This window comes from Pinus tabuliformis, chromosome 8 (genome assembly GCF_031772625.1).
Source record: "Pinus tabuliformis cultivar Carrire ecotype Pingquan chromosome 8, CPIR1, whole genome shotgun sequence".
In the NCBI taxonomy this organism is placed as follows: domain Eukaryota; kingdom Viridiplantae; phylum Streptophyta; class Pinopsida; order Pinales; family Pinaceae; genus Pinus; species Pinus tabuliformis.
Genome location: NC_142294.1, coordinates 1,913,099,188 through 1,913,111,764, shown reverse-complemented (window position 1 = coordinate 1,913,111,764; position 12,577 = coordinate 1,913,099,188). Strand labels below are relative to the sequence as shown.

The following is a 12,577-nucleotide window of genomic DNA, read 5'->3' as shown; positions in this document are numbered from 1 at the left end:
ACGTGAGGTTTCCTCTTTTTGTTTTGATAAGTGCTTCTTGAGCTCTTTCTTTGTGGCCTTAGTCTTCTTCACTTGTGCCAGTAATTTTTCGACATGGTCCTTGAGGCGAGAAATTTCTGTCTTTTTCCATTATTTCTTTGTAATGCATATCCACAAGATTTTTATGTTCATGTTCTAATGTTTTTTTGTTTTGCTGAAGTTTGGCAATTTTGCCATTCTCTTGATCTTTTAGCTGCACTTTCTCGGTATGCTGGATTACATTGTTTTGTGGGAGTGATGATGGATGTGGAACTTGGAATATGGATTCCATTTTCTTTCTCTCCTCATTAAAATCAACATGTTGTCGCTCAAGTATTGTCATTAATTGTTCTATATCTCTTTCGAATGATTGTTTTTGTTCATTACTTAGAGATTCCATATTTCTTTTTCACTTATTTTATCTCCCTCTTTTTTTTTTATTAATTTTTGTTGTTATTCCTCATTTTTTTTCAATTTTTTTTTTTTGGTTTTTGTTTTGTTTTTATAATAATCTTTTTAATTCTTTTTATGTGACTTTTTTTTTCTCAAATTTTGTTTTCTTCCAATTTTTTTTATATATGAATTCATATCTATATAATATATATATATATATATATTTTAATTAATTAAATTATTATTTTTTATTTAAATAACTTTAATTAATTATTATTATTATTATTATTATTATATATATATATATATATATATAATCAAATTAATAAAATTATATATATATATATATATATATATATATATATATATATATATATATATAATTTTGATCTCGTCAAGGCCTTATCTCTGATACGTCTACATTGTTCTGACTGAGTTGATGGCGTTATCACGTTCGGAGGGTAACAACTATTGGTCAAGGGTGTATCCACATTAATATAACCCGTAACTTCTGTTTGACTGTCGCACCGTTTGACCCGGCGTTCGTCTGACCCTTGACACAACGTTCTGGCTTTCAGTACGGTGCGGTTTTAATATGGACCGGAAGTGACGGAGCGGCGGAAGGGACGAAACCGAGCAACGTTGACTGGTTAGGGATTCGGTGGGTAGACGACTATGTTTGTTGAGCGTTGTGGTAGCGGACAGTTATGGGTGGTGGCCTGTCGAAGTAGTGACGACGACAACAGGAGAATATGTTAGTGGTGGCAGAGGTAGAGTTACCCGATTTTCATTTTGAAATAGGGGAAATAATGTTGGTCAGTTCGATGTTTAGTTCGCAGTGACGTTGGCAACAAACTTTTGGTGGCGGCAGAGGTTGTTGTTTGAACATTGGTTGAATACTTGTACGTGGTTGTTTTGAATGTGCAGTGGTAGTCGGTCGGGCGGGCAGGGTTGCTGTGGTAGCAGGTGGCAGTGATGAGCGGGGAACTATGTGGCTGGATGACTGCGAGTTCTCTTTTTTTTCTATATTAATTTTTATGTAGTTTTTTTTAACTATTTCTTTATATATTTTTCTATTTTTTTCATATGTATAATATTTATTTATTTTTTTTCGATTTTTTTTTTTTTTTTGAAATGGCCAAGGGCCTAGTAGTGAAACTCGCTGAATGGAGAAAGCTCCAAGTTGTAGCGCAACGCTCGAATTTTGACGATGACAAAGTTGATGGCCAAAGGCTTGGTGATCAGCCAACGTGGCTCTTATACCAAATGAAGTGATCAAAGTTCCTTCTAGAGATTAATTACGCCAAAAAACTTGGAATTTAAAGATATCCACGAGGATACAAATATTATATATTAAATGTGTGAATAAGAATGATTTTACAATGAGAGTGAGAGGCTTGCTTATATACTAAGCAGGTGTCTCTTTATGGAGAGTCATGTCTCATTTAGACATGCCTCTTCAGCCTAATTACTAATTAACTAATCATTATTTATGATTATTATCATTTACATTATTTTACATTATTTCCTATATATTTATTGATAACAATCTTGGAACCCCTGCTGCCGGATCCGGTAACATACACAAAAATACTAAAATAGTAGACATTTCATTGGCTTGTTAAGCACAAAAGCATTATAAAATACTTACAGATTTTCCTCTGATTTTATCTTATATAGGCTACATTTGAAGCGTTTGTTGGAATCCGAGACGAGGTGGCAACATCTCAAATCAAACTTTTCAGTGATCATTTACAGGTACATGTCTATTCTGATCCTGACTAGAATATTGGATTGAGAAAATTTGTCTTTATATATTTGAGTTAATTTTTCATTTTTTTTCATATGATTTACTACCATATGTCAGGAGTTGGAAAATAATCTTCCTTTGGATGACAAGTACAAATCAAAATATGTGGCTGCTGCTCCTATTCGTGTTATTCAACTGATATATAATTCAGGGGTATGTTTTGTTTAAAATTTCCATCTTTTATGACATGTTGTCTCTTTAGTTTTGTAAAGAATATTTATTTTTTCAGAGATGTATTATTATTTTTACAAAAGTTGCGTGCATAAATGCTATATTTAAAATCTTAAGTGCCAGCTATGATGTTTGTAGCATGTAAGGGAAACTTTGAAATGATTATGAAGTTAGAGACATAAATTCCTTGCATATGCACAATTGCAATTTTTTCCCATTTTCTTCTTTTTCTCTCTTACTTTTCATTTTAATCTATTCGAGAAGTAATTTTGATGAAGGTTTTAAAGCTCAGATTTGCACTCATAATCGAGGGTCAACTCGGTGTCGGACTTGGAATGGCTTGAACTGATCTGATTTCGATGACTCTTTTTTTCAGAGAACTGATTTCGATGACTCTGTTTCCTAAAAAGTACATAAAATTTTTAAATTTCAGTGAAAAAACACATTTTAAAAATTCAAAACCATTTGAGACCAGATAGTCTTCTTGCGTATACGATGTAAGGATGAATATATCAAAATGGCACCAAGTACAATATATATCAATATTAAAATACATAATCAGTGAGTCTCTAAATGGCCTTCAGACTCTAGATTCTGAAAAACATGCTATAAGCATTGCCTTTGCTTAGTTTTGTCTTCAAATTTCACAAACTGATTTTATAATTCCAATCTTATCTATTCAATCTCGTCTATTGGGGCCATGCATGGAGCGACTTGGCCTCTTATACCAACAAAGTTTTGTTTCAGCCTATGAATCAACCCCATCCCTGCCCCACCCCCTTTATGCATTTCTTGCAATAAATCTAATTATCGACAAGATCAACATTGATCCATGCAGGGTCTTTGACTCTTTGGGCCATGGTAAAATTCCAATCTGCAAATTCAAATATACAAAGTTCGTGTTTCAAAGTTCAAAGTTCAAACTAGTAGAAGGCTAAAAGTACAAAACTTTGAAGACAGATTCATGTCTGTAAGTTAATGAGAGAAAGAATAGGTATAGCTTTATTATTTAACTGTTGACATTCCTGGGACAAGTCATTGCTCTTCAATGCTGCTCCAAAACCTCAAGTGCTCAAACATACTCAATGAGAGATGTGTGAGTCAGATAGAGAGGGTGAAGGTCAGGTGCAATCTATTTATTGCTTTTTAGGAATCTCCAAGTGTTTAGCAAGAATTAACACCGTTCTTTGAACACATTGGAAAAATCCATCCATAACCTTGGGTTCAAATCTAAAACCATTGGCATAAGACTATTGTTAATTTCTTAATTCCAGATTTGGTTTTAATTTCCTAGCAATTTTTATGTGTAGAAAAATATTTCTACAACCACTAAATGTGAAACTCAATGGAATTTTTAATAGAAAATTAAATAGTGGAAGCACACAAAGAGGGAATCTTTTACACAACAAATAACCCTCCAATTACTCTTCACTTTTATTATCTGAATAATCAGGGCTCCCTTACCAGGAAAATGGCCCACAGAGAAAATATAGAATTTTATAGCAAAATTAGAACTTGGCAAGTCTATCCCTGAAATTTGTAATCTACACCTAGCTGATTTTTCCTCCACTTGTGTGACCTCTACAACTCCTGAAACACTCGCACATGTGGCCTGTCTCACATGAACCCTCCACAGGTGCATCCCGTACAATATTCTCCTCACACACACAACCTCTTTGCATCTCAATTTACTCACATGTGGAACATTTAACAATTTTTGTTTCTTAGAAAATCAATTGTGCCTTAGCCTCCAGTTGATCTTGCTTCTGGAATTTCCTGTCACTGTTGCAAATTCTGTTCCACCTGATATCAACTGTTGAGATGAAAACAATTTCACTAAAATAAATAATTTATTTTTTCTTAGTTTCTTTAGCTCATTAGCCAACATAATTAATTATGTGCTTTTCCTAAGTTAGGCTAAATCATAAAAGCAAATTAATCAATAAATTGAGCATCTAAGGAGACTTTGGACAACTTCTACATGCTTAGACACCTAGCCAATGCAAAAGTAGTACCTATTTGCTACTACAATCATCAACACTCCTAGTGAGGAAGGCATTCTGCACCACCCCTAGCTTATCTTTGTAAAAGACAAAGATTCTTTTCACCAATGGCTTGGCAAGAATATCTTCCGGTGGAGATATATTAAAGCTTCACTACTCCCCTCAAGACCCTGTCTTTGATGAAGTGATATGTGATCTCAGTATGCTTGGACCTATCATGGAACAAAGGATTCTCTGAGAGCTTAATGCAACTCTGATTATCACAGTGTATGACAGTAGGATCCAACTCTTGACCAAATAATCTTGTCAGCAATTTGCAAAGCCAAATAGATTCACAACTCGCCAAACTCGCTGCCATATACTCTACCTCTGCTAAACTGAGTGCCACAAAAATCTACTTCCTGTTGAATCAGGGAATCATTGCTGATCCCAAGCTAAATCTGTTGGAATTAACTTGGGGGGGTGAATCAGTTAATCCTTCAACAATGCTTTTAACTTCAATTAATTAATCTTCAATCAATCATTAACTACCAGAGCACATTAATCTATATCAACATAACATTGATAAAGCACAATAGCACATCACATCAATACACAGATTTTATGTGGAAACCCAAATGGGAGAAAACCACGAAATGCTTTTTCTTATGATATGATTCAGTACGTCACTTTTGTGCTACAACACAAGGAAGCCCCAAACTCCCCAAGATATAAGGAGGCTTGATTTACCAACAACAACTGGAAGGAGGCTCTGCCCAACTAGCACGCTAGAACTCACAAAAAATTATTGGTTGCAACTGAATGGAGATTCAATTTACTAGCGACAACTAGATGTAGGCTTTGATCCCCTTAGACAGGCTACAACCCGCGCCAAAGCACCACCCTACCGCCCTGGGTTTATGATGACTGATCAATCTTTCTCAAGCATTTAAGGAAGCATTAAAACTCAAATATCAGTGTAATCTTATGATGATCCACAAGTCTTCAATACTCAGGATGTAGCAATACAAAATTGGACTTGATACCGCTGCAACCAACAACTGATAAATACTATAACCATGCTATCTTGCCTCTGCTGAGATGACATCAAACTCTAACAACAACAATACACGTCTCTGTCAACTCTTGCTGCAACATACAACATTCACTCACAAAATTGGCATACACTCAACTATGACATCAGTTCCATCCTCACTTAGCTACAAACATTAGTAACACATTGCCAATAACAACATACATAACTCACTCTTTTTCTGTCATTGATTGGCATATTATGGTGTCTAAGAGCCTAAGGAAAATGAGATCTCTAAAACCCATAAAAGGTTCACCGAGAAAAGGCTTAGGAACAGCTCAATTAGATTAATTGGGCAGTAATTAAATATTTCCTAAGTTTAACTTAGGAAAACTTGTTAATTAATTTAAATTAATTGAGGGAAATTGATTTTTCTCTAGAGACTTCCAGAAAAGTCATTTGATGGAGTCAAGATGATCTTAGCCATCGATTTAGATGTGATCATGGCCATTGGTTGCTCAACAAAAGATTATAAGAGCAAGTTGATGGGGTTTGGAGAAGATAGTAGACACACAAGAGAGTTGAGCAGTTCGACTTGCCCAGTTGTAGTGATTCAACAAGGATACAGTTGAAGCAGAGGTAGACATCGATAGAGGGTTTTGAGCAGAGATTGGGGAGCAGGATTCCGGAGAGGATTTCCTTAGATTTTCCAATGTCTGATTAACAAGAAGAGGAGGCTGAATTTATCTGCAGAGGAGGCCGTATGCAGCTAGTGTGAGTAGCCAGTTTGACAGTGCGAGTGGAAGAGGACCTCGTTTCAGTGAGCCGGAGGCAGAGCGAGTGGGCCAAGAGCAGTGTTGGAGGTAGAACGACTTGCAAAGAGGCATTCTTAGAGGCTCTACGAATTATCTCAGAGCTGCAGTGCACATATATGGTAGGCTGTGCGAGTGCTAGAGAGGAGTGTGAGTGGCTTAGGAGAGGCCAAATTGAGTTGTAGAGGAGACTTTTGTGTCTCTAAATTATTTTTCTAGTGAGATTATTATTTGCCATAGCTTTGCTAGTATCAGGCAAGCAGATCATTGTACTCTCAAATTGTTGAAGATCAATAATAATAAAACCCTCATCCGCTGCGCTAGTTTTCCCTTCGAGGTTTTTCCAGGGATGATTGTCCAAAAATATTGGTGTCAGATTTATTGTGTGTGCATGCATTATTTTTTCAGTGCCAATATTTTATTTTCCATAGTGTTTTTATTTGTTAAGATTGCAGTAATGGATTGTTGGCCGTTTGCTGTAAATTAATTTACAGAAGACAAATAAATTGCATAAGTTAGGAGAACAATAGCTGCAATCGTGGAAATTTCACATCCAACAATGCTTGGTCACTGTAATAATGCTTCATTAAACTAGCAAGTTAACAAGCCTTAGATCACACTTCCATTCTCTTTGTTAGCTTGATCTATCTTTGCACAAGAGCTCATATCATTCATTTGTTGGCATATATATTTAGCTCTAGTCACACTGCTATCGCGCGATCTACATGTCTAGTTTTTTCTTTCCACACATACTTTGTCTTAACACATCTCACAATTCAGGCTTATATTGATTTAATATACTACTTTGCCTTATTGTTCAACACATTGCTCAGTCGCACTGCCTTCTTGTGCTCAATCACATTGCATTCTTGTACTTCATCTCTTCTCAATGTGTAGACAGTCACACATTCCATATGCACCAACATTTGGAGAATATTCACATTGTGAATACTTTGCCAGCATAATGCACCATGCATTTGAATTTACTTCTGGAACAAGTATTGCAACAACTACATTTGAATCCCAACACACAGTCATGATTTGATTATGTAGTTGCACAACCATATACTCTTTGTCACACCCAATAAACTGCTCTGCCACGCACAAGTCACTCCAAATTGTACATGCTATGGCTCTCTGCTATTTGATTTAGGTTGCTTGGACTTTTCATTTGCCAGCCTACACAGCTGTTGTTAATAGCCATCTCATCACACCACTGATCCAACTCATGCACTTGATCACTGATCCGCTACAGTAGTGTTTAGTTGATGGTGCTGGAAATCCGTCAACCAAGGGGGTCTCCCCGATGTGAAGTCCCAATTAGACCTCACACTGTTTGCAATAGGAGCCCCATCCGGAGTATCAGCCCGATTGCCATGTATTCTTATAGATTTTCCTTGGCTCTAATTGTCAGCAAGAGAGAGGAATGTGTGTGTGCCTTCGAAAAAAAAGTAAGTGTGTCTGGTGAGCATTTGGTTGTAGGTGTGTCAAGGTTCTTCTATTGTGGAGGGAAAAGAAAGTGAGCCTCTATGAGAGAGGTAATAGTACCACTCTGGTAGAAACACACATAATCAAGAGATATCTGTCTGACATCTAGCAGAATAGTCGAAAAAGATGCGATGGGCTTTGCAACCTTTACAACACATTCCCAATATGATAAGCACTAAAATAACTTTAATAGTTCAACTACTTTAGTAGAGGTGAAAGAAAGCATGAATCATAAACATTCACAGAATAGTCTTATAAATATTCATAATCCATGCATGAAGAACGTGTTGGCCATCAGGCTTCATATATTAAGTAAAAGTCCCAAGACACATGTATACATCGAACACCACTAGCTCCAATAGTGGAGCGTTGGAGCCACCACTTGCTCCTCAAAAGAACTAGCTTGTCTCTCTAATGCCTTGCGGGAGGAGCCAAGGTGAAAAGTCCTTTTCTCATACAATGAGGGTGTATATATAACCAATGGGGTGATGCTTCACCTCCCTTGTGACTCTTTGACTACCCTCATGACTGTTTGACTTCTTATGACTTTTCGACTTTACATGACTCTTCATCTTCTGTACATGTCCTTTGGACTTCCACTTTAGAATACATTTTCGATTAAGACATGACATGACACTGCTGACATGGACTTCTTGATGCCATGGAAATGTCAAGCCACTCTTGCTACTCCTTGCTATGTGTCTTCTTGGGAATGCTCTTTTGTCCACCTCCATATGGCTTAGAGGTAAGGAGTCTTCAATGATATTAGGTCTTGAGCTGCGGTTGCAAACTGGTGTCCTTTTGCTTTCTCTTGATTGATCGGCTTGCATAATTAGCTACAAAGATGTCTTTCAACATGTTTCCCTTCTCCATCTCCTTCTTCATCATCCTGTCATGGTATGATAGAGTACCTGCATCTACAATTCACTCATGACAAGACGACATCAGTCTAATAAACCCCTAGTCTAAGATGTTGCATGTTGATCCACTAACTGAGCCGGAACTAGGGGGCAGGCTAAGGAAGAGGCTCAGTGATGCGCAATTGTGTAGATTAGGTAGTCAGGGGTGAATCTTGAGCCTTGAGATTGCACAATGCGCAGTTCAGGCTGGGTTGAGCAAGCAGATTGCGCAGTTTTGGAGCTCAGTGAGCCAGGTTGAAGGGTTGAGCACTGTTTCTGCCCACTGTGCAGTTTTAGAAGGCAAAGTAGGTCAGGTGATTGTGTAATTGCACAACTCAGGAGCTCAAGGGCTAGGCTTTGTTAAAAATAGCAACATCGAAAGTCATGCTCCAATGAGAGGCCTTAAATGGCCACCCTGAGGCTAGCCAAGGAAGGTTTGGAGAATCAATAAATCCTGTGAATCACTATAAAAGTCAAGGCAAAGGTAGAAGCCTTGTGATCTTTGACAAGAGCCAGGATGAAGGAGCTGCTAGTGGATGTCTAGTGAGCAATGTGCAAAATCCAAGGCAATGTCTTGTGAGCTTTTTGAGCAACAGTCAAGACTTAGTCTAGCAAGAGTCAAGACGAATGAAGAAGTCCTGTGAGCTAGTACTGGCATGTGTGATGGACTCCTTGGCTTGTTGTGATGTGACTACCTAGAACCTGGCCCCTCCTAAGCCTACTCCAACAAGTGTCCAAGTTGTAGTACTAAATGATCACATGGAAAAGACCTTCTCCTTATTGTTATCTTGAATATAAGTATTTAAATGTAATTGTAGGTGAATGGACCATGCTGGTCGAGAGAGTGATAAATGTTGATTTGTGATAGCATCAGATGTGCTCTAGCCATGAAAATTGGTGGAGAGGCTAAGGCCCATAAGATCTCCAAGACCCAGAAATGGTTTGGGGAAATTCCACCCAGTTGGAGAGATATTAAAATAAATTAATATTTTTAATGGGGCTCCTAAGTCTAAACTTAGGAAAATTAAAATATTAGTGGGTATTAATATAAAACTGGGTGAGAATGTTCTAGATGACATGGATCAAGACAAATCTAATCTTAGCCATTGATTAGAGACTTAGTCTCGACCGTTGAAGATTCAACAGGAAAAGTATAAGAGGAGGCTTGAGGGTCAGTTGGAGATACACCAAGATTGATCAGTCAGTTCGATTTTCTGGAACGAGGTTTGCTGAGAAAATTCGAAACAAGTGCTCTGTTGCAACGAGGGGCAGTGAGTACATAGCAGAGAGGCAGAGATAGTGCCTTAGGGTCAACGCAGTGACTGAAGAGGCTGACGTAGAGGCAGAGGGACCTGCGTGGGTGACGCAGAAGGCCAAAGAGTTGACGCAGAGAGGCAGAAGGCTGACGCAGAGGGTTCAGGAGCTATGCTGAGGCTAGCAGGGCTGACGCAGAGGGTTCAGGAGCTACGCTGAGGCTAGCAGGGCTGACGCAGAGGGTTCAGGAGCTATGCAGAGCCTAGTAGGGCTGACACAGAGCCTAAGAGAAGCGTCAGGAGGATTTTTGTGGGGCAGACTAGCTAAATATTTGTCTCCGAGAAGAGGTATTACTACCATGTAACAATCTCTGTTGGGTGAACCAGTTCGACACCCTAGTTGTACTCAAGAAATCTGCTTAATAATAAAACCCTCAGAACTGTTGCACCAGTTTTCCCGCATTGGGTTTTTCTGAGGATGTGTTGTCCAAATATAACGATGTCCCTTGTGTGTTTGTCTATTATTTCAGTTGATGATTTGTATATGAGTTGAGGTTGCGTTTGTGTTTATTTTCAGCATTTATATGGTTAAATAACTTGTTAAGGTAGAGACAAGTAGGTGAAATAAACCAGATAATGCAGTAGGAATTTCTGATGTGTTAGATTCAGAAATTTGAACATGGTATTAGAGGATTGCAGATCACAGGAGGACTGAAGGCACCAACTTAATCAGAAGTATTTGCAGCAATAGCGACTTTCCCAAGAGATAGAGCTGCTCCTAAGCAGAAAGCAACAGAGAAGGAGTGACGCGAAGGGCCTGTGTCATCATTTCGAGCCAAAGAGAGGGCCAGCACAAAGGTAGAGAGAGGTAGAAGAGGCTCACGAAGAGCCACGTCATCCTACTCAGTCAGGTAGGCTTGACGTAGTTGGCCATAGGAGTGACTCAGCCTTTGCGGAGATTGCGCAAAGCTGAGAAGCTCAGTTCTTCAGTTGTCAGGGCCTAGGGAAAAGTGGGCAGATTGTGGATTGGGAAGCTGGTGGGGTGTTGTTTTTGTTGGAGTAGAGCAGTACCTAACGGGACAAAACCAAGGTAGAGGGAGTCGCTGCCTTGGCGTATTTCTAGCTAAGAAATCCAGATCCGAGTTGTAGTTGCAAAGAGGATCGGAGAGGAGCAGATTGACAGTTGGCGGAAGAGAACTTCCAGGAGGGAAGTCGAGACTCAGAGGGAGTCTAGGAGAGAACTTCCAAGAGGGAAGTCGAGACTCAAAGGGAGTCTAGGAGAGAACCTCTATGAGGGAAATTGAGACTCAGAGGGAATCCAGAAGAGGAGCGGAGATGGCAATGAACAGACTGAGGGATCGAGACAGGTTGGACGGGGCCTCCAACTTTGTCATTTGGAAGGCCAGGATCTTGTCTGTTCTGGATAAACATCGCATCAAGGGCTTCGCCTTGAGAGCCGTGGCTATCCTAGTTGACCCCGATAATGAAAGGTATGAGGATGCAATGACGAAGGAAAAGTGCATAATCCTTGATGGGGTCAAGGATCATGTAGTACTGCATATTGCCGAGAAGAACACGACAAAGGAGATGTGGGATACCTTGACGACATTGTATTAGGGTATTTCCGTGCAGTGGAAGATTTTGTTAGAGAATCAGTTGTGGTCGTATCAAATGCAGAAGGGGGAGCAGATAGATCCATACCTCAGCAGGTTGCAAGAGATTCGGGACCAACTTACTTCCATAGGAGCCACGCCAGATCGGAAGTTCATGGTGAGGACCGCCCTGAATGCAGTCTCCGAGGATTGGGAGACATTTGTGCAAAGCATTTTGGGCAGAGCTGATCTTCCAAGATGTGAAGAAATGTGGGGAGGTCTTCGCCAAGAAGAGATCAGACAGTTGACTAAGGTGGGGAGTAGCAACAAAGGAGGTCGAATCAAGAAAGAGGAGGAGGAGGATGCGGCTCTAGCATCTGCGGGACAACAAGGGAAGAGGAAGAAGAAAGACATCTCCAAGGTGAAGTGCTTCCATTGTGGGGAGCTGGGCCATTATGCAACCCAGTGTCCGAGGAAGAAGAATAAGGGAGAGACTTCTGACTCCATGGCAAATCCAACTAAGGCGAAGAAAGAAGTCGAGACAGATGACGACTGTGCCATGAGTGCCCATGCACCTCTAGAGAAGAGGTGGGGTGACATCGAGCTGTAGTCAGGAGGACTACAGAATATGAGGGGCAGGATCCTTGAGGTGCCCAAAGTCTTGGATCACATATGGCTATAGGAGCCCTTAACGACAGTAGCAGGATGACGGATGTCGAGTAGAAGCAAGATGCAATGGAGTGACAAGACAGTGCTAAAGTGCAGAGGTCTGTAGCAGCGCGGTGGGGGTTGCAGCAGTGCGAGAGGCACATAGGCAGTTGCACTAGTGCGAGAGGCACAAAGGTGTTTGCAACAGTGCAAAGGTAGTAGAGGGAGCACAGGATAGCGGTAGAGGTAGCTTCAGCATTTGGAGCCTTCCAAACTGACAAGGATGTCAGTATTTGGGTAGATCAGTTACTTACTTCTCGGTAATTGAGTTGCAGTGCAAGAGTTAGCAGTGGCAGTGCTATGGGCAGCATGTTGAGAGGGTGCTACGGTACAGATGTAGCAATGGCAGTGGCAGTGTCATGGGCAGTAGTACAGGAAGTAGCAATGCAGGGGATGTGAGGCAGCAGGCCAAGCATCA

General features: G+C 39.8%; 1 protein-coding gene across 1 annotated transcript in view; it reads left to right on the top strand.

Annotated features, from left to right (window-relative positions):
• NUDT3 (nudix hydrolase homolog 3) overlaps nucleotides 1-12,577 on the top strand; it is a 587,520-nt gene that overhangs the window by 354,150 nt on the left and 220,793 nt on the right. Inside the window, exons 13-14 of the mRNA XM_089374741.1 lie at nucleotides 2,092-2,169; nucleotides 2,279-2,374. Of these exons, the coding sequence (XP_089230867.1) occupies nucleotides 2,092-2,169; nucleotides 2,279-2,374 (174 nt within the window). The remainder of the gene's footprint in view (nucleotides 1-2,091; nucleotides 2,170-2,278; nucleotides 2,375-12,577) is intronic.